Source organism: Nannobrachium achirus (assembly GCF_963921795.1).
Source record: "Nannobrachium achirus genome assembly, chromosome: 13".
Classification (NCBI taxonomy): domain Eukaryota; kingdom Metazoa; phylum Chordata; class Actinopteri; order Myctophiformes; family Myctophidae; genus Nannobrachium; species Nannobrachium achirus.
In genome coordinates this window covers 37,700,252-37,720,347 of record NC_137833.1, presented here as the reverse complement: position 1 = coordinate 37,720,347, position 20,096 = coordinate 37,700,252, and the positions used below count along the sequence as shown (strand labels likewise).

At 42.6% G+C, this 20,096-nt stretch overlaps 1 protein-coding gene across 1 annotated transcript in view; it reads right to left on the bottom strand.

The window, feature by feature from the left end:
* bicc1a (BicC family RNA binding protein 1a) overlaps window positions 1-20,096 on the bottom strand; it is a gene marked incomplete at both ends in the record, with an annotated part of 113,986 nt that overhangs the window by 57,398 nt on the left and 36,492 nt on the right. Inside the window, one exon of the mRNA XM_080739738.1 lies at window positions 7,850-7,919. Within this exon, the coding sequence (XP_080595864.1) occupies window positions 7,850-7,919 (70 nt within the window). The remainder of the gene's footprint in view (window positions 1-7,849; window positions 7,920-20,096) is intronic.

The following is a 20,096-nucleotide window of genomic DNA, read 5'->3' as shown; positions in this document are numbered from 1 at the left end:
AGCTAGCTTGAAAAATAGCAGATATACAAGCTCACAAAGCTACAAGCTTGTAGATCTGCTTTTTTTTTTTAAACATCATGAAAATGTGTGCAAATCTTTGAATATATATTTTTAAGCGAACACTTGTTTTGTAACTTAAATTTTGCTTCTGAGGGGTCCCTGGAACTAAATATTTTGAAATGGGGGTCCGTTGCCAAATATACCATTTTGGGGGTCCTTCACATAAAAATGTTTGAGCACCACTGACATAGAAACATAGGTAAAAAAAAAAAAAGAAAAAAAAAAAGAAAACGTATATTATATTCAAAGACTTGCACACATTTTCACGATTTAAAAAAAATAGCAGATCTACAAGCTCGCAGCGTGGCACTCGGTGCCACGCTGTGAGCTTGTATATCTGCTATTTTTCAATAGATAAAGTAAAGTACCCAGGGCCCAGAATTTGGTGCGACACCCCTGGATGCGGTTACAGTGACACTTGGGGGCCGGGCCTCCTACAAGAGAAACCCTGAGAGAGAGAGAGAGAGAGAACACGCAGGAGAGGAACAACAGGCCTTCAGCATGTACGGCAAGAACCTAAAAAATAAAAAAAGAGCTCTGACGAACTCTCCTTAATCCAAACAGTGTTACGTCACAAGAAGGGTGGGCGCCATCTGAGATGGGAAAAACAACAAGGAGAAAGAACAGCACGAGAGCACGAGACAGGGACCCTTCAGGAGGCACAGTATTTGTTCCAGGAAAGCTTCCAAACATACAGCTGTTTCTGAAGACAACACAAAGTCCTCCACTTCCTCACTGTGTTGCCCGTATTGCCCATCAGGGGGCGTCTGACCCCTCCAGAGCCCCCGTCTTTCTAACCTGAGAGCAGCACATCTGGTAAACATTAGCCGAGCTAAACGAGTGTTGCAGAGTTGTGATGCAGAACACCCCCACATTTCTGAAAGTGGACTGTTCCATGTGAGCTCTCATTAGATGATTGATTGTGGAGCAGAAAATGAACACCTAAAGTCTTAATTTGGCACACGCAATCCCTGAACACAAACAATAACAAGGTGGGACACGCAGCTGCCGCTAGAAATCTTTCGGTCGCACGACTTGGTCGTTTTCACTTGACAGAAAAGGAACCTTTTGACCCGCATCTCCGTACTGGCAATGCCAAAGTATTTTTCCAGCGAAGGCTTACATCCGAAAATACCACACAAATGCATGGAATTAAATCCATTTGGCCGGGCAATGCTCATTCAAAACATCTGCGGGAATGTTGTTAAAACGGAAATGGGCTGAAGTCCAGTACAAGGCGGCCATTTTGTAATTGTTCAATATCTGGTGGCTCTGTGTCAATGGTTCGAAAGGCATATCATTACTGCAGAACATTAAATGTACCTTAAAACCTTTTGCGGTGGCTTGAAAATGCCATTATAGTAGTTTTGCTTAATCTACAAAACAGATAGATCAGATCACATTGTGGCCATTTTGCTCTCATTATTTCATATACCTGGTCAGGGTGAGTTTTCCCTCCCCCTGCCGAGAATGAATGAGGAAAACGGCTGCTGCGTGAATATGGTCAATGACTAGCACTGTCACGATTATGACATTTTATGACATGACGATTAATTGTCACTCAAATAATTGCGATCAACGATTTTAATTGTATTTCTGTCGTTGACAATTACATCCCGGTTTGGCTTGTAGGTTTTGAAGTTGCACATGGCAGATATGACAGATAATCTAAATATACAAAGAAATGACTTGCATACTGAAAAAGAACATTGATAGTGGAAATAGCCGATCTACAAGCTCACAATGCGACGCGATGCGACGCATTGTGAGCTTGTAGATCTGCTATTTTCAAAGGGACTATCTTCAACCATATTGGAAAATAGCACTGGCACATAAGGGTAGTAGCCTGCGTGAAATAGTTCATTCTGAAGGTGCAACAGGAGCCTGGTCTGTGTAATAGCGATATGGCTCTTATGATAAATTGCTTGACAGCATATGGATGATGGGCAACTCCAGAGGCAAGGAACTGGCCTTATCACACTGGAGCAGTTCACACTGCAGGTGATGCATGCAGCAGAGAGCCTGGCACTTTGATAGAGTGTGGACGTGTATGGCAACAGAGGATAGATACACACTAGGGATGGGACCATATGAAACTTTCATATCACGATTATTGTGACAAAAGAAATCACGATTTACGATATTACCGCGATAATCCAAATCCATTATCCTGGGGCGGAACATTTGCCAAAAAATAGCAGATCTACAAGCTCACAACGTCTCACAACGTGACGCGTTGTGAGCTTGTAGATCTGCTATTTTTTGGCAAAGACATTTGATAGAGAGTGAAAAAATATTATATTTTATACCTTATTATAGTACCTTTTACCAATTATAGAGGGTTTAAGTGGTACCGAATATGCAGCTTTGCAAATAAAATGTGAATTGATCCCAGTGCATGACGGAGGACGATATCACGATAAATTAAATCTCCACGATACGATTATCGTGAGTGTTTTTTTTATCACGATAAACAATAATATCGCGTATCGTCCCATCCCTAGTGTGGACGTGTATGGCAAGAGAGGATAGATACACACATAAGAATCCCTCACACATCTGCTCCTATCCTATGGAGTGCGACAGATCCCTGGCTGCCACCACAGGAAAACCATAATCAAAACAAGGAAAAATACCGCCTGTAAAGATTACATAAGATAACTCAAAATAATCCATTATTCCCCTTTGCTGACAAACAGCTGTGCCATTGGATGCTTCAAGGGTAGATCATGGCAGATTGGTGTCGCGATAAGCAGTGAGTCTGCAAAGGAATGTGTATCGATCTCTTTTCAGTGTTGTTGTCTCTATTGACCGATTCATGTTTTTATTGACAAAAGTGCATATAGCTGTATAATATTTGTCAAAACAAGGGTCTTCAACAGGGGGTCCGGGACCCCTAGGGGGTCCTCAGAGTTACTACAGGGGGTCCTCCAAATCTTTGTGTGATAGAAACTCCCCTTTTTTATACTAACCACTTGAAACCTAGTGTCCATATTCTGATATTTTTAGGCCAAAATAGCAGATCTACAAACTCACTGCAAGGCGTTGTGAGCTTGTAGATCGGCTATTTTCGGCAAAGAGGTTTGGTGTAGAGTAAGTACAGAGTTAAAGGTCAAGTTTATTAATTATTGACCGTTCAAGTGGTTAAATAATTGAAAACACATTAACATGATTCCAAAATACACTGATGATCGTGATGTCAAAAGATGAAACTATATGGAATCTATGAACAGGTTGTGGGGGTCCCTGCTTCATCTCTCTCTCAACTAAAGGGTCTTTCGCCTGAAAACGTTGAAGACCCCTGGAAAAGGATAAAACACAAAAAAGTGTCAAACCTTATTTCTATTGTGGTCTTCTGAGGCCAAACGTGTGTGTAAACTTGAGTGCTACATACTGTTTGTGCCTGCCTACTAGTAATTGACCGATCGCTATGCCCCTCCTAAAGCCGTGCTTGCCCAATGCCACGTTTAGCGACAGGTTACTAAGGCGGGTGCCTTGGCAAGCTGCCATGGCGGCGTGCAGCAATAGCACCCAGCTGCAGACTAACCTGCCACAAACAAACGCACGTCCAGGAAGAAAACAATAGCCTATACTAAAGTCAGATTAACATACAGTACACAAGTTTTACCAGTTATATTTTCTCATGAAGTGCTCCTAAATTATTCCCGTGGGTTTGTGTAGGTCAGTGCAATCCGTTCTGTTTTTGTTTCAGTGTTTGTGACACGGAAGCGAGTGGGTGGGACGTTCGCGAACGAATCAAGTCTGTTGAACGACTCTTTGAAATGAACGATATGATTCGGTTCACAGTAGGGAGCCGTTCCTTTCTAATGAACAGTGGTGGGAAAAGTACTACATGTCTTTACTTAGGTAAACATATCAATACTGCAATCAAGTTTGGAATGTTATTAATGTACTAGAGTAAAAGTAAAATAGTATTGGTTTCAAAATGTACTTAAAGTACCAATATTAGAACGTACTCATTATGCAGAATGTCCTGTTTCACAGGTTTTCCAATGAGTAAAATGTAGAAAAATCATTTGCAAATAGCCGATCTACAAGCTCACAATGCATCGCAACGTGACACATTGTGAGCTTGTAGATCACCTATTTTCAAATGCCAGAAATGTATCCAATGGCCAAAATGTATAGGCCTATATGGGTGGAAGTGATTTACAATCATAATCAAAATCTACAAAGTAACCAGTAACTAAAATGAGCCAGTCTTTTGAACGGCTCTTTGAAAGGAACGGATCTCAGAGATCCGGTTCACTTCAAAGAACCATAAATCCCATCTCTATCTAGCAGCCAGACACCGATGCGCGCCGCCATGGCAGCTTGCCAAGTCTGCTGCGTTAGTAACCTGTTGCTAACTTGGCATTGGACAAGGACGGCTTTAGGAGGGGCATAGCGATCGGTCAATTGACACCAGGTGTAGCCTGTCCAATCATGGCTTCCAAACATCAAGGTACATCATTGGCTGTAAGAGAATTGTCACTGTCAGTTTGAAACCATGTATCTCCAATATTCCTTTTTTAGTTTTTGTTTTAACACATCTACTGCCTCTTAATCTGAAGGTTGCTTGGTGCCTCGGTGCCACGTCGTTTCCTCCGTCGGCCGCCGCTATTATTTTGAAGGCCCGGAAGGGGGTTGTTTTTGTTTTTTTGGATTATCACTTGACGGCAACGATTACGTCATCTAGTCACATGACAGTGTGCGACAAGAAGATGAAGATGGCTGCGCCCTGCCTTGTGCCTTGTTTACATTTAGATCTGCTGCAAAATGTCTCAAAATGGCTATTTTGTTTAAATGAAGTTTCTTTATGGGCCTCTCCATTGACTTAACATTGAGGAGCTTCACTTCGCGTGCACGCCCAACGTGCGTTGTAAACAAATCGCCGACATTACCGATGCGAGCGGGACCGGAGCGACATTAAGTAAGTAATAATATCTTTACTGTATATACAGTAAGATTCACAGTCCTCACCGTCAACGGCGCCATGGTATTAACCCTTTCAATGACGGTGAGGACTGTCAACGGCGGCGAAAAAGTTAATAGATCAATACTGTTGGTCACAATTTTCATCTCTCTGTGAGTTTAAAAAAATATTTAACCACTTAAAGGAGTAGTTCACCACTTTTCAACCTGTCTTCATATAATAGGTCCTCACTAATGTTCATGATAAAATATCACATTTTTTTTCTACTCAGTCCAAGTCTCCTAGGAGAGCTGTGGGAAGTTCAGAATCCATCGTCTTGTGACATCATCATTTTCCCAAAAAAAAAAATTAATCAATATTTAAAAAAAAAAGATTTTTATTATCACGAGAACAATGGCTTCCACTTTAAAATTGCAACTTTTCAGGAATAGAAAGCCTGCAGTTTCTATAAGCTGGATTGGCAATCGATGATGTCACAAGACGATGGGTTTCTGACCTGCCCACAGCTCTCCTCTGAGAAAAAAAAAAAAAAAGAAAAAAAGCTATTTTTGAGTGAGGACCAATTATATGAACATAGGTTGAAAAGTGGTGGAGTGCCCCTTTAAGCATTATCTTCTGCTTTAAAAAAGATCTACAAGACTGTCTATAAAAAAATTAACTTGGATGGGTGTGTTTCGCTTACCAGGCTAGTGTTTCGCCACATCGTTGTTGCAACCGAGGTAGGCTACTGCATGTTCAACTTGTGATCTTAGCTTTAATAGTCCTAAAATAATATCCTATGGAATGGAAGTGATGTTTTACAATTCTTCGTTGTTTTGGTCAGTGAGAGTGAGACTTGACACTTGAGTGAGATTGGTGCGTAATACCAATATACAGCGTGCCGTCTCTGGGCTTGGTCACACCAGGGTTTCCTGCAGCGCTTTATTGGCCAAGCGGGCCACCCGGCCTAAAATCTGTAGCATCCGGCCAAGAGTCTGGTGAAAATTATGCAAAATTCCTCCTAAACGTGCAAAACAAACTATACTTTTGCAATTGTGTTTAAGCAACTTCTCCTCCTATGTTGAGGGCAAAAATAAGATTTAATCAAAATTAAGGGAATTAATTTAATCGAATGAATGAATTAATCGATTAAAATGTGTTGGCGTGCACACACGCCAGAGTCTCCCCCCTAGCCTACCACCTGGCCAAGCCTTTTTCCTGCTGGAAACCTTGCACACTGCAGTCAGAGAAGCACTGCAGTCACGTTACTACAGATCTACAAGCTCCCAACATGTCGCAGACGCGACGCGTTGTGAGCTTGTATATCAGCCACTTTCGAAACGCGACCCGCTGTACGGCGAAGTATAACTCTGGCTTACAGGACCGTGGAGCTGCCCTCAAATTATTGCTTTTCTAGCCGATTGCATTTGCGATCTGCAAATTTTGGGCCGACGATGGATAGTAGGAATATTTTTGGCTTATCGCCCAACTCTATTTCCCACCCTCTCTCTCTCTCTCTCTCTTCCTACTCTCATCCCATGACCCCAGGTTGTTACGGACCACATGGTCGCATCCACATGTGTTTCTTCTCTGTAGCGCAGAAGAATGCAGCGCACACATTCGCCTGTAAGATAACTGCAAGTGATTAGCTAACATTCTTCTTCCCCTCCGCTCCTCTCGGGTTTACGCAAGACGGAGACGGAGTCTTGATTGCCAACAAATCATAGGCCAGACTTGTAAATAGACGCACTCACACACACCGAACAGCATTCCCCCCTCTGTGGAGGTTTGTGCAGGTTTTGTGAATGAACACATAGTTGCTGGGGCGGGTAGCTGCTTGATGATGCTCTAGGTGGAGATGTGGGGTTTACTGCTTTTGAGAGGGAAACTGGTGAACGGAATTCCAATGTATGCTTGTCAACTTTCTGGTATGGATTCAGGAAGTTACATAACACAACTGGATTCCACATGTGGTTCGAAAAATGCATATTGGCAATTCTCCTGGGGACAACAACGCGGGTGTGGGCACAACTAAAATGACCCCCAACCCCGCCCCCCTCCCGGAAGAGCCTTAAATAGCTTCGATAGTATTTTATTGGCAGAAGAATGCAGAAACAACTTGGCTATTAAATACACAAGTCCAGAAGAATTCCAACAACTCCCGCAGCCAACTGCTCACCCCCCCCCCCCCCCCCCCGCCCCAACCCCCAGAGAGAATCACAAACGCAGATAAAATTACTGAACCAGTGAGGAATGAGAAGTATGCAAGCTTTCATCTTCATAAACATTCTCGATAGGTGAATGCTAGCGTGGCCTTGAAATACGTCCTTGCCGTGGCTAATTACGTCAATGAGAACATTCTTCTGGTTAAAACAACACAGGTTCTTAATCATTAAGCTGACTCAGAAGGAGGGAGAACAAACAAGACTAAGTTGTTCGAGATTCACTTTCTTTTTTTTTCTCCCTTTTTTTAAGGAATTATTGCCACATCTTTCCCCAGACCAAAGTACTTGTCTAAGGTGTCTTGTGTACAGTGAAATGGAGCGAGAAGCATTGGAGTCAAATGCAGGCTATAAAGAAAAGCTTATCGTCACTGTCGAGCAGAAACCTTGTATTATTTTTTTTCATCGTAAAGTAAGGCCCTGTTTCATCACACAAGACTGTTGCACAAGACTAGTGAAAATAGCAGATCTACAAGCACACAACCCCTTGCGGTGCGAGGCATTGTGTGCTATTTTTTTTTATAATACAAAAAGAACGGTTTTGGACATACAAGGTTTCCACTTTCCAGCCGACAACAACGGTATGCAAATTTGGGCAGTCACTTGGAGCACTGCCTGTATGCAATATTAGAGCGAGAAAATGTTTGTTCACCTTTTTTGGACTTGGCTCCGATCTTCAGTTTGGAGGGCCACGCAATCTGCGTTTTTGTCTCATCCATGACCTGGAACATAGAAGGGTCATTAGTCATTGGTTGCAGTGACTTGCAGAGCAAATGTGCCGTTCCACTGCAAACGTGATAATTGGGTGTTAAACATGCTATAGGTTATGCGACACTTAAGCAATGTATTGACACAGATCTGTGGTGCACAGATTACTGAAAATGATACAGTAATTATTTTAGACTTTTGACCTAAATCTCAGCTTCACCTTCATAGTTGGATTCAGGCTTCAAATTGAACAACATTTCTGATGTCAGTAATTTCAGTTCACATTTTTAAATGAGATTATTTTGCCCCACCCTTCCACACGGCACCTAACATCTCTCCCAAACATAAGCAGGTGCTCTGCAGAAATGGCAGACTAGATTAGCTAGTGGCAAAGGCATGACATACAGTACAGGTAGACAATAAAATAAAAAAACAATCTAACAGTTAGGGTAGTCGTACAAAATTCCCCAGAGGGTGAGTTATGGTAAGTGAATATTTTATTGGCAACCATCACACACTGCTCTATTGGATCCAGACGTTAACGTTATCACTGGGCCATCAACCTGTCAACCAAAGCGCGGTTGTGAATGTAAATGACACGCCTACAGTTATCAAGACGGGGGCTTAGTGGAGTACAGATGTGGCTTATAAAACAACTGGATATATAGTAGGGCATTCACGAATAGTGATTTTTAGTATTCGAATGATTCAACCTCAAAGTATTCGAATAGTCGAATATTCGACAGGACTGGCCAATCTGTCAAATATTAAAGGGGGCGTGACACGGCCAAAACAGCTAATTATGGCTATCAAATTAGCCAATTTTTTTAATGATGTCATGTACCCCCATGTTAAATTACCCAATCAAATTAATTTATTGTAGTTACTGTACTGAAAGTAGTACTTTCTGTACAGTAACGGCAATACATTAATTTGATTGGGCTAATATGGGGGGAGGGGCGGAGACTCGCGGAGTCGAGTATCCATATCATTATCTTTTGAAACTGCCCCAAAAAAAGCTGACCGAGGTGTGTTTCCGACTTTCTAAACCAACTTTAAAACTATCAGTTCTAGGGGTAAAAATTATATAGCATTCGCTATAAAATCAATGGTTAGACCGATAAAAAAGTACATGTCTTCTTCAAAAAAGGTGTCAAAAAAGGTGTACGAGGGTCAACACGCTTCTCCCCGTCTATGAGACGGTTTTGTCGGCCATACCCTGCTGTCTCTTTCCCTAACCTGACTGGAGCACCAGAGTAGACCGACCGGAGCAAGCCATGTCCTGCTGTCTCACCGGCCAGACTGAGGTCCGTGCTCCGTGGCTCATACACTCTGTGTGTGTGTGTAGCCTGTGTGTGTGTGCTTTAGCGCGCGCGTGTGTGTGTGTGTGTAATAGCTCTCGCAAACATCTATGCTCGCAAATAGCCGTGCGGTGCAGCGTTAGCCGGGCTACACGCTAACAACAAAGCCATCACGTTGTGCGCGGCACCGCACGACGGACGAAGTATACATTGCGTGGCACCACACGGCGGACGAAGTATACATTCACTACTAACTGATACGGCCCCGCCTCCTTTTCAGACTGTTTGAAGAAACACCACGTGACCTACTGTATCATAATGTTAATTTTCGGCCGGTGTCGCCACTCCTTTAAGTAAGCAAGAGGCAAACATTGTGAAAATAGCCGATCTACATGCTCATGCATGTAGATCTGCTATTTTCACAATATTTATCTGTGGAACCAAAGCACATTAATACCTACAATTCCAAGTGCTTGTCAGGGTGGGGGTCCCCAGTTCAAATATGTTTATTTTAGGGGTCACGGCCTAAAAAGGTTTGAGAAGCCCTGGTACAGAGCATTAACAAATTCATCCACCAGGAGCATTGACAACTCATTCTTATGACTTCCTATCTAGCCAAGCTTTATAAACTATATCTTTTTTAAAGAGAAAACTATAAAAAAAACAAAAATAAGCAAATATTCGACTTTGGTGAACAACGTCGAATAGTGACTTTGATATTCGAATATTTGGTGAATGCCCTAATATATAGTAACTATGAAGCCAAAGTACTCACAGAGATTTCTCGCATTTATAAAGAAGACTAGTGACTAATGATTACCACCTGATGAAGGCCAGCTGATGGCCGAAACGTCATCAAACTTTATGTTTTAACTTAAAGGTGATACACCATGAAATTTCACTTTTCCTATTTTAAAACCTTTTTTTGGGGTCCCACTAGCACCTTCTATCCTCACAAAGTCCCATTTCTGACCGTTGTGTCTTTCTCTGGTTTTGGGAAGGCGGAGGTTAAAAGCATCCCACGGGTTCTCAAAACAGGCTGTCTAGATTTGCTGCCGTCGCTGACGTCATCGACGGCCGTTTTTGAAGACATTTTTTTTTTTTTTCAAAAGATTTTTTTTTTTCAAAAGATTTTTTTTTTTTCAAAAAGATTTTGGGGGGGTGGCGCAGTTCAGGCCAAAGGTGGTACTGCAGCTGAAAATGCTCTGAGAGCCATTCAAAATTAGAGAGGTTCTCTATTCAGGAGTGGTAATTTAGCCTCAAACCTTTTGAAAAACGTTTTTGGGACATAAACAATATGACATAAATACCTTTTAAATGCATGGTGTATCACCTTTAATAAACACTGTGGAGCATCAGCTGTTGTGCGAACTTCTATTCTTTTTAATCCACCTGCAGTCTAACAAAACGAACCCTAGCTAGCGTCGCTATTCTGGGCATGTCATAATAGCCAAAATTATTAGTTGAACATTTGCTCGGAGCCTGTAGATTGGCTATTTTTGGCAAAGATTTGATGTAGAGGCGAAAAAAGGAGGAGACAAGGAATAGACCCTTGGGAACTGTAGTTGGGTTAAGGTTTAGGTGGTTAAGCCAATTAAACATTAAACTCAAGCACTTTCACACAACTCCCAGCAATGTAATACTGCTGTAGGTCTACAGTATCATATGAATGAATTGGATGCTCGCTTCTTGACGGTTAAGCATTGGACAGTGTTAATCATAAGCCTGCGGTGAATCTTCCATGTCTGAATGTGGCTTTGGCTTTGTGTAAACTGTGGACAAAGCCTCATTGCTTCTACCAGGACACTGAAACCCCTCACACTCTGCTGTCTTTGGAGCACGGCTATGAAATACAGTCTTCAGCCATCGGTGGTTATATACAAAAGGCCTTGCACTCTAAAAACACATACGGGCAAAAAAAGAGGGTGCAGGTCAGCCATGTAATGCAAGGAGACCCAGAGAAGTCAAACGTGTTGGAGAAAGGTTTCACTCCAGTTTAAACATGCTTTCTAACACAAGCTTATATAATGCATCCAGACATTGTTTTATTTCTCCTAGACACCCCCCCAACCCCATCCTGTTCCCTGTACAACCCCCCTCCACAAAAAGCAACCTGAAAAATCCACCGAGTCCACTTTGGCTTTGGCACACGTGAAAAGTGTCAGCAGCGATCAACGAGAGAACCCTTTGACAAGTCTACTCGTCGTAACCGGGAGCATATGTTCAAAGGTTAAAAATACAAGGGGCAGCAGTGTGTGCGTACGCATACACACTGAGTGAAAACTGTTTCATCGAAAGCCTTTGTCCAACAGGACCAGGGAATTCTGTTCAGTGGTTCTGCTATACACCTCCCCCACCTCCCTATACCGTTTTTCTCCATCACCACCAGACTCACCCCGGTCCTATGGAGGAATCAACCAGACTGTCTGAACCCCAGGGGAACATCAGTCGTCTGCTCTGCCTTACCAACCTGTAAACTGACACGCTCAAGTGATTGATCAATTATGCAAAGATAAAAGTAGAAGAAGCGCTACGTGGGTCCGTGGGTAATGCAAAAAGCTGTAGTGTAGACAGGTGCTCTTTGGAGAGGGTATATAGATATAAAGACAAAAAAATCTAGTTCCATTCCATAGTGTCAAAAACATGTGTAAGGATAAGAACTTAGAAAATATCCAAGGCAGCTCTGTTACTTTCAATTTTATTGGGTCATGGCAGCATGAATAAAAAACGACCGACGCGTTTCAGCCTCGTAGGGCCTTCATCAGGGTCCTGATGAAGGCCCTACGAGGCTGAAACTAGATTTTTTGTCTTTATGATTGATCAATTACTTGCATTGAGACGTGTTGGGCTCGTTTCAAGATATTCTAGTCAAATTGTCTTTTTTCATGACATCAGTTGTTTTAAGACTTGTTTTTGTTTTTGTCAGAGTGTCAACTAATGTAGAATACTGCCAAGGCTTTTTCCCATTGTGTTTACCAGATTTTCGCGGGCTCCGTGTACGCGGCGTGTGTGCATTGTGTGCGCGGGGGTTCCTGTTCACGGCCAACGAACATCTTTTCTTTCACGCGGAGAAGAAAAAATACAACCGCAATGATCCGTGTGTAAGTTATGGTCCATAGAAAACAGAAGGTTAAGACACCAGGGGAAGTCTTACACACTACATGTGTTAAGAAGTAAACACTTAACTCGTCATCATGTCATTGCGACCGTTAAGTCGCAAGTTTCTATGAAAACCTCCACCGGCTGTCTGTCCGTCACGTCACACTTTTGTCCCTACTCTTATCTCCGGCACCTTTGCCCCTATCCTTGCCAAACTTTGCACACGCACTCGTTGGCTGGTAAACCACAGCCTCCGCCCCTGATTTGTCACATGCCCCTCTTCTAGCACCACCATGAGGCTGCGTGTATACATGCGACCTGACGGCCGCTTATCTCCCAATTAGGGAGTCTTACTGGTTTGTTTCAAGTAAATGTATTAAAATGAATGATATGAAAATGATTGAAACCAGAGTCCGCCAACCCAGACTATTTAACACGTTTTACTAAAATATATTTGAAGCCTGAATGTAAATATAATATTAGTTAGCTGGTAAGTTTTTGCAGTGGGTGTGTGTTAGTGAAAGGGGGAAAAAGTCTGTCTTCAAATCCCCTCTAATTCAAGAACAAGTCAGGCCTCCCGGAAAATAAGTCCAGATGGATCTGTCCTTGTCCTTCACTTTCCTTGTTTTCACAGAGGTCCTATCGAGCTTGTTTGTTTTAACGCATACCAGGGGTTCGTGCTTTTAGGGTGGAGGAGAAATGAGAGCTCTGGCCGCCTCCTCAGCCACGTGAGCTGGGGGACCCTAGGACCACTTTAACCCCATTATATGAGCTGTGGCCGCTGCTTAAGTAACCCCAGGAGTCCAAGGTGTTATGCAAGGAGTCACGTAAAGCTCACATGGGCGAATATGACCGAGAGAGACACTTGGCTAACAGCAGCAGTGAGCTTTCTCTAACAAGAGGGCTTGCTAGTGGTGGGGTGCATGGTTGAAACACATGGTTGTGTGTGTAACCCAAGTTTGTTTTTGCATTGTCAGTACTCTCTGTTGTCCACATATGCAGACAGTGACATACAGTACATTCATACAGTACATATACTGTACACACAACGCACATACAAACAAACAAACCGCTTTGCACTCTTGTTTTGTGCGCTTCATCTAATAACCTGATTTCAAAGGATACTGTAGTTGTGCAGTGCTACAGCAATCCACACTTTTGGGACTATCCAAAAATCAAACCTAGTGTGAAGTGAGCGGTGCTATTTATGAGCTAATTTCATTAAGCGTCCCGCTGGCCAATCACAGTGCATCCTGCGAAGCTTGGCCAACGGGACCCTGGGCGTACAACAAACTTTGAGACGTTTGTGCCAAGATGTAGGCCATATCTAGGCCAGATGTATGCCACCCTTGCTTCAGAGCCTGGACATTCTTTGGGGGCCGGACATTTTTTGGGGACCGGACAAAGCCAGATGTTGGAGCTTAGCTCCTTCCAAGAGCACCGTTCACAAAGATAAATAGTTTCAATATTTGCGTCGGCTTGTGGCTATGATGAAACGAAGGCAAAAAGCAACCACATCAGTCAAGACAACACGCTGTATTCCGCGTGAAATCGATGCATGAATCACCAAGGGAAATATCCTGGTGTGTTTGGTGTCCCCTGCAACTCATTTTGACAAGTGGAGCTCCTGTGGGGCTGAAAGCTGGTCTGGACGACCTCATCCAGCTACACTTGTCTCTCTCTCTCCTTCTGCTGCTACAGACTCTTTGAGACCATGATGGTTGAGTGGAAGGCCCTTCAAGCCTCACTGAGTTTCTAAAATACACTATATACTATATACACGTTTTCTTTTTTTAACTTTTTTACATTTTCAAAAATCTACAAGCTAACAATCCATCGTCTTTTAACCCATTAAGACAGAGCATTCTCCTATGTCTTCTAAATCCTAACTTTTGCTCAAACTTTTTCACGTCAAGGACGCCCCCCCCAAATTATATGTATTTGGCTGCCGAGTGCCGACCCCCCATTTCAAAATATTTTGTTCCAGGGACCCCCAGTCCCAGAAGCAAAAATGTTCACTTTAGAAATCTATATATTCAAAGATTTGCACAAATGTATGATTTTTTTCAAAAGTAGCAGATCTACAAGCTCATTGCACTTTGAGCTTGTATACTGTATCTGCTATTTTATAATATTTAAAATGGGTTAAAGTGGGCTGAAACCAGTTGCTATACGTAGCTATTTGGGTGTGCTTGGCATGTAAAAGCAATTGGAACCCCTGATATAATCAATTGTAAATGCTGACCGTCTAGTATTGTCGCTGACAGACTATGACCTGACAAAATAATATCTGGAAAGCAGCATTAGGTAAGGAGCACTGACCTTATTAAAGCCACCTGTAAGTGCAGTTTTGTTTTTGGGTTTGCTTGTGCAGTAGAACATTTACAGCCAAAAACAATGAGTTTGATGTCCTCTGTCCTTTTAAACAAAACAGAAAGTCATACTGTTGTTTGCATTCCTCAGCGGAACACAAAAGAGTGCGGTCTGCCAAATACTCTTTGCAAAGCACATTTGTATAAGAAATGTGTCTTGTTGACATGCTGTTCCTCTTCGCTCATCAGAGGCTGGCCCATGATGCAGGTCTTGGGGACTCATCTTTCTAAAATGGCATCTTCGAATCGTCATGGAATCCCTTGACTTTGGCACAGCAGTCACTACTGGTTTCTACTGAGTAACACCATCATATTTTGGATACAGGGAGAATAAGGACACTTCTCTTTCAGACTTAATTAAAAATGGTGCATTTCTAAATGGTAAATGCATTTACCGCTATGTAGCGCCTTTATCCAAAGTGCTTCACATTCTCCCATGCACACCGACAGCAGAGGTAACCGTGCAAGGCACCAAATTACCAAGCCATCAACCCGCTCATCTAGAGCAGTTAGGGGTTCAGTTCAGTATCTTGCTCAAGAATTCTTCGACACTAACACAGGGGGAGCTTACCAGGATATAACCAGGAACCTTATACATTAAGCATTTTGTATGAATCACTAGCATAGTCACTACCATTTTCAGATAAAAGTCTGATTTATGCTTCGGGTGATAAGTGTGATATGTCACTTGACAAAATGACATATCAACGCAGACGGGAAAGTCAATTTTGTCGTATAACAAATATTTGTGTGCACCAGGCCTACTGACTCTAGTCTGGCTCTGTATGGCTTTTCCCGCAAGCAAAATCTAGGCTTCAAACCAGAATCTGATAAGACGTAAGTTTTCCTGAATTTAGAACTAGTCTTAGACAGGAGAGATTGTAATCTACATCATGTCGCCCCCTGCCCCTGTCTTCAGTATTGAGGAATCTATGAGAGCAGCATACAGTCCAATACATCAAAATGACCCCCTGTAGCTAAATCTGATCCCCCCACCCCTCCATCAAAAGTCACATGTTGACTCCGTCAGCTGCATGATCCAAAAACACCACATTTCTGGAACACTATGTTCCTGGTGATGTCGAGGAATTCCTTTACACCCTCTCCCACAATTTTCTCCCTCACCTCCCCGATTTCTTTTATTTTTTTTAATAAGTCTCATGGGCCCATAGCAGAGGTTTCTGTTTTATGTCACAATGGCGTTTAGCTCAATTCTCTGAAACGTTGTTATTCGTCTGGGCAAAAGAAATTCAACACTTTCTCAAACTCTCAGGAGTTTAATTAAAAGTACTGCAGCAGCAAATATATAATATGGACCCTCATAAAGTTTTCATCATTTGACAAAACAACAACAAAGTCCCACATTACGGCACAATATTTTAGAAGATATATTGTGAGATGAAATTAAGCAACAGGTGTTAGCCATGAAGCAAAGGAAGAATTAGGCTGTACTGTATATCAAACCGGGCCAACATACTTTTGCATTTCTAATCATTTCCAATTCTATCCAAGAAGGAATATGGAAATGCAGTTATAATAATACAAAGCAGAGCGGAACGTATGCATACAGTAGGTGGAATAATGGTGCTTACGCTGAAAATGACAGCCGTGTGTTGATACAGGTAAACGCAATTATATTTTCTTAAAGAGTCTTAACTTATTCCTGCCGCCCTCTTGACTTTTTCTATAGGGTTTTGTTCCGTGGAACTTGTTTCCTGTCCAGTGATGCTGTTCTTGGCACGGGCCCGCAGATGGGAGTGATTTCTGGCAGACCACACACCATTTTAAAGGGTGGACGGCGTTTATTTTTATGAAGAGGCCGTCAAATACCTTTCAAATAGGTCAAGATAATTGCACGAAATTAGGTTAACTATACATTTAACGTTCCATTCTGCCCTTTCTCTTCCACTCTGCCCTGTTTTGAAAGGAATAAATGCATATTATGAATATATATATATGCGGGTCTACGATTGTGATCCGTTTCACGGCCAGACCTTGGGGGGAGGAGATGTTTGGTTCATAGTGAGGTGCTAAGGTGCAGGTAGACATGTGTGCAGGGCCGTAACTCAAATCAAACAGGATGTCATTAAGACTGTGTCATGAAATATGGCACATATGTTGTACACACGTGACCCTGTGTGCACGTGTGTGTGCATGCGTGTGTGTAGGGGGGGGGGGGGGGGGGCACAACAGCAAACAACATGGCAGGAGTAAGACCTGCTTCCTGTCCTGTCCTGCAATGGTGCAGCTGTTGATTCAGCTGGGATATGCATTGAGAGACGGCCTGTGAAGAAAATGCAGAAATAGGAGCAGCACAATAAGCCATGTCCATCCCCAAGGGATTTCAACTCCCACCATGAGCAGTGTGCATCATTGTTGGGTGTAGACCTCTCTACCTTAGTGTAGTGCTTCTCTACCTTTTCAGGCCACGACCCCCACAATAATCATATTTTAACTGGGGACCCCTCACCCTGTCCCTGACGAGCAATAAGTGTTGAGGTATAACATTTTGTATAACACGGTTCTATTTGTGAAAATAGCAGATCTACGCGAGGCGTTGTGAGCATGTATTGTAGATCGTCTATTTTCACAACATCTGCCTCTAATATTTGACAATTTGGCCAATGTTTAATTTGTCATTTTAGAGGTATTAAAAGGTCCTTAAATTGTCACTTTAGAAATGTGCAGATACCCTCTATACACTTAAACTTTATGTTGGTTTGTTTACTCTTGAATGAGAAAACCACGTTAAGTTAATTATCTGGGGACCTCCCAAAATAATTTGGGGACCCCCGACCCACAGGTTGAGAACCACTGCCTTAGGGCAGAGCTAACCGTGTGCACAGGGCTGAAGGAGAGTAACCTGCATTACAAAGGTCACCTGCACAAAAACATCCTACCGTTTAAACGCACGAGGAAGAGGATACTCTGCACGGACATGAGGAACTGATTTACAGTACATGATGGAACCACTAAACTTTAAACAGACATAGCTGTTTATGTGTTCTGCTGTGATAGCACTATATTTATCCCATCTTTTACAGAATGTGCTACGTTCCTCTCTTTCGCAAACCAAACTCCATCTCATGGACAAATTGCAGATGGTAATTCAGGGCTTCTTAAGTAATGAAGCCGTTATTTGGTCTGGGCTAAGATCTGAGTGCATTGGCAGTTGTAGATCACGCCTGGCATTATTTACAGAACCACAACCCTGAGGAAGGAGTAATGGAAGGTGGGGGCGATTGAAGGGTGCTGGCTCTGGACCCAAAAGCATCTGTCACCTCAATGTCTCTCCAAAGCGTCTCTGTGGTCCATGGCTATCTGCTCTACAATGTCCCTCCTTTCAGATCATCACAGGCTCACGGCCCAAATGGTGCATGCCATGTAGGGGTGGGCGATATGGTGATAAATATCGTTGAGACGATACAATGTCATGAAAAAGAATCGCGATAAGATTGTGTATCGTCATACAGCTTGTAAAAATATCGTGATATTGTATTTTTCCGTATTGCCACCCCTAATGCCATGTCATGCCTCTCCAACAGTTACACCTGAATCATACTTAGTAGCGTGTGGGTGCCATGCACCGGAAATAGCTGATCTAGTGTACACGCTCATAACACGCTACACTGCAACGTGTTGTGGATGAATTGATATGGATTGGCTATTTCCAGTGCATGACTATTTAAATCGTATTGAGAAAAAGGAAATGCTATTTGTTCCAAAAGCTTTATACCCTGTATATACCGGTATGTATCGACACAATGCGACATAGCTCTGTTTACACAATGACAGCTGTACCCTCTCCAACTGTTCCCCATTTTCAGTTTTTATTATATTTTGACACTTGCTTTGGCAATGTAAACATATGTTTTCTCATGCCAATAAAGCTCATTTGAATTAAAAATCGGTGGCGTGCACAATACATATAACTCAGGCTTTAGAAGCCCAAAAGTTAACTGCATTGTGTTGAGTCAAACTGGTCCAAGTTTTTTTTATTTTTATTTTTTTTTATTATTCTTTTGGTCAAAATCTTTTGGTCAAAAATCCCCTGTTAAACTTGCCTCATGGTAATGGTTCATTAACTGCTCAATAGACAGAGAGAAGACAATAGGAAAACAGTGTGTTTTTTTTGGGGGGGGGGGGTGAAAGAGGCAAAGAGAGCGTGAGAGAGACAAAGACAGAGGAAGGAGAGCATCATGTACGGGAAGAGGGAGAGAGAGATTCTGTGGGCCACGGGGATTGACGTTTGGTTCATTTCTCTGCGGCGCTTTCAGCATTGTGCTCCCACTTTGTCCGCGAGGCAAGCCCTGCTGCTTTTTCAGTGACTGAATAAAGTGTTTGACAAGGAGGCGGACTGCCCGCTCTCCTTTATAAAAACGTTGCTCTGGACTCAAAGGAAGTCAAACAGACAGTGAGTAAGAGGGTTGATTGACCACAGAGACCAGGCCAGGGAGAGTGTAGCGGTGGATTGTTTTGTTTTCACTCTCAATAGTCAACTGCTGAACTCCACACTCTCTTGACTAGAAGCAACGAGTGGGCCTAAAGTCAAATCACTCTCGTAACGTCTGAAAGTGTTATGTAGTGCAGTGGTTCTCAAACATTTTCAAGTCAAGGATACCCAAATTGACACTTCTTAGCCTGCGGACCCCCATTTGAGAAGATATGCCAGGGACCCCCATATAAGAGAAGATGTTTACGGCTCTAGCAGTGATTCCCAACAATTATAATATCAAGGACCCCAGTTTGACATTCATTAGGTTACAGATCATTAGGCTACAGGGTTTGATAGTATAGGAAGGGGACCAACTATGACAACTAAAAGTTTCCACTTTCATCAACTTCAAGGCACTCTGCACACCTCATCCATTTACTTTAGAAATGATCCTCTCAGATCCTGATGTCAGGGTGTGTTTTCCCGTCTTAGACTGGGTGTGTACAAAGGGAACCAAATGGACCCTCAGAGTTAAATTAACATTGATTTTACAATATACAGTAAATTAGGGTCTCAGAGATAGAAATGCCATTAAATGGGGATTTAATTGGCATTTCTATCTCTTGAGACCCCAATTTACTGTATATTGTAAAATCAATGTTAATTCAACTCTGAGGGTCCATTTGGTTCCATTATGTTTACACTCCCTGAATTACAGGGTCCATTTGGTTCCTAACTATCATTTAGCTGGGGACCCCCTGGAACTCCTTCAATGACCCATGGGGGTCCTCGGACCCCACTTTGAGAGCCAACGTATGTGGGGGAGGGAGGGATTTGCAGTGTTTGGGCATCACTTTCTGACATCACTGTGATGTCAGGGGAACCACACTAACATAATCCCTTTTATGCCCGTACAGTATATGGAGATCCCTGATGTCATCAATATTAAGCCCATATCTAGGACTTCATATGGGTATGCCCATA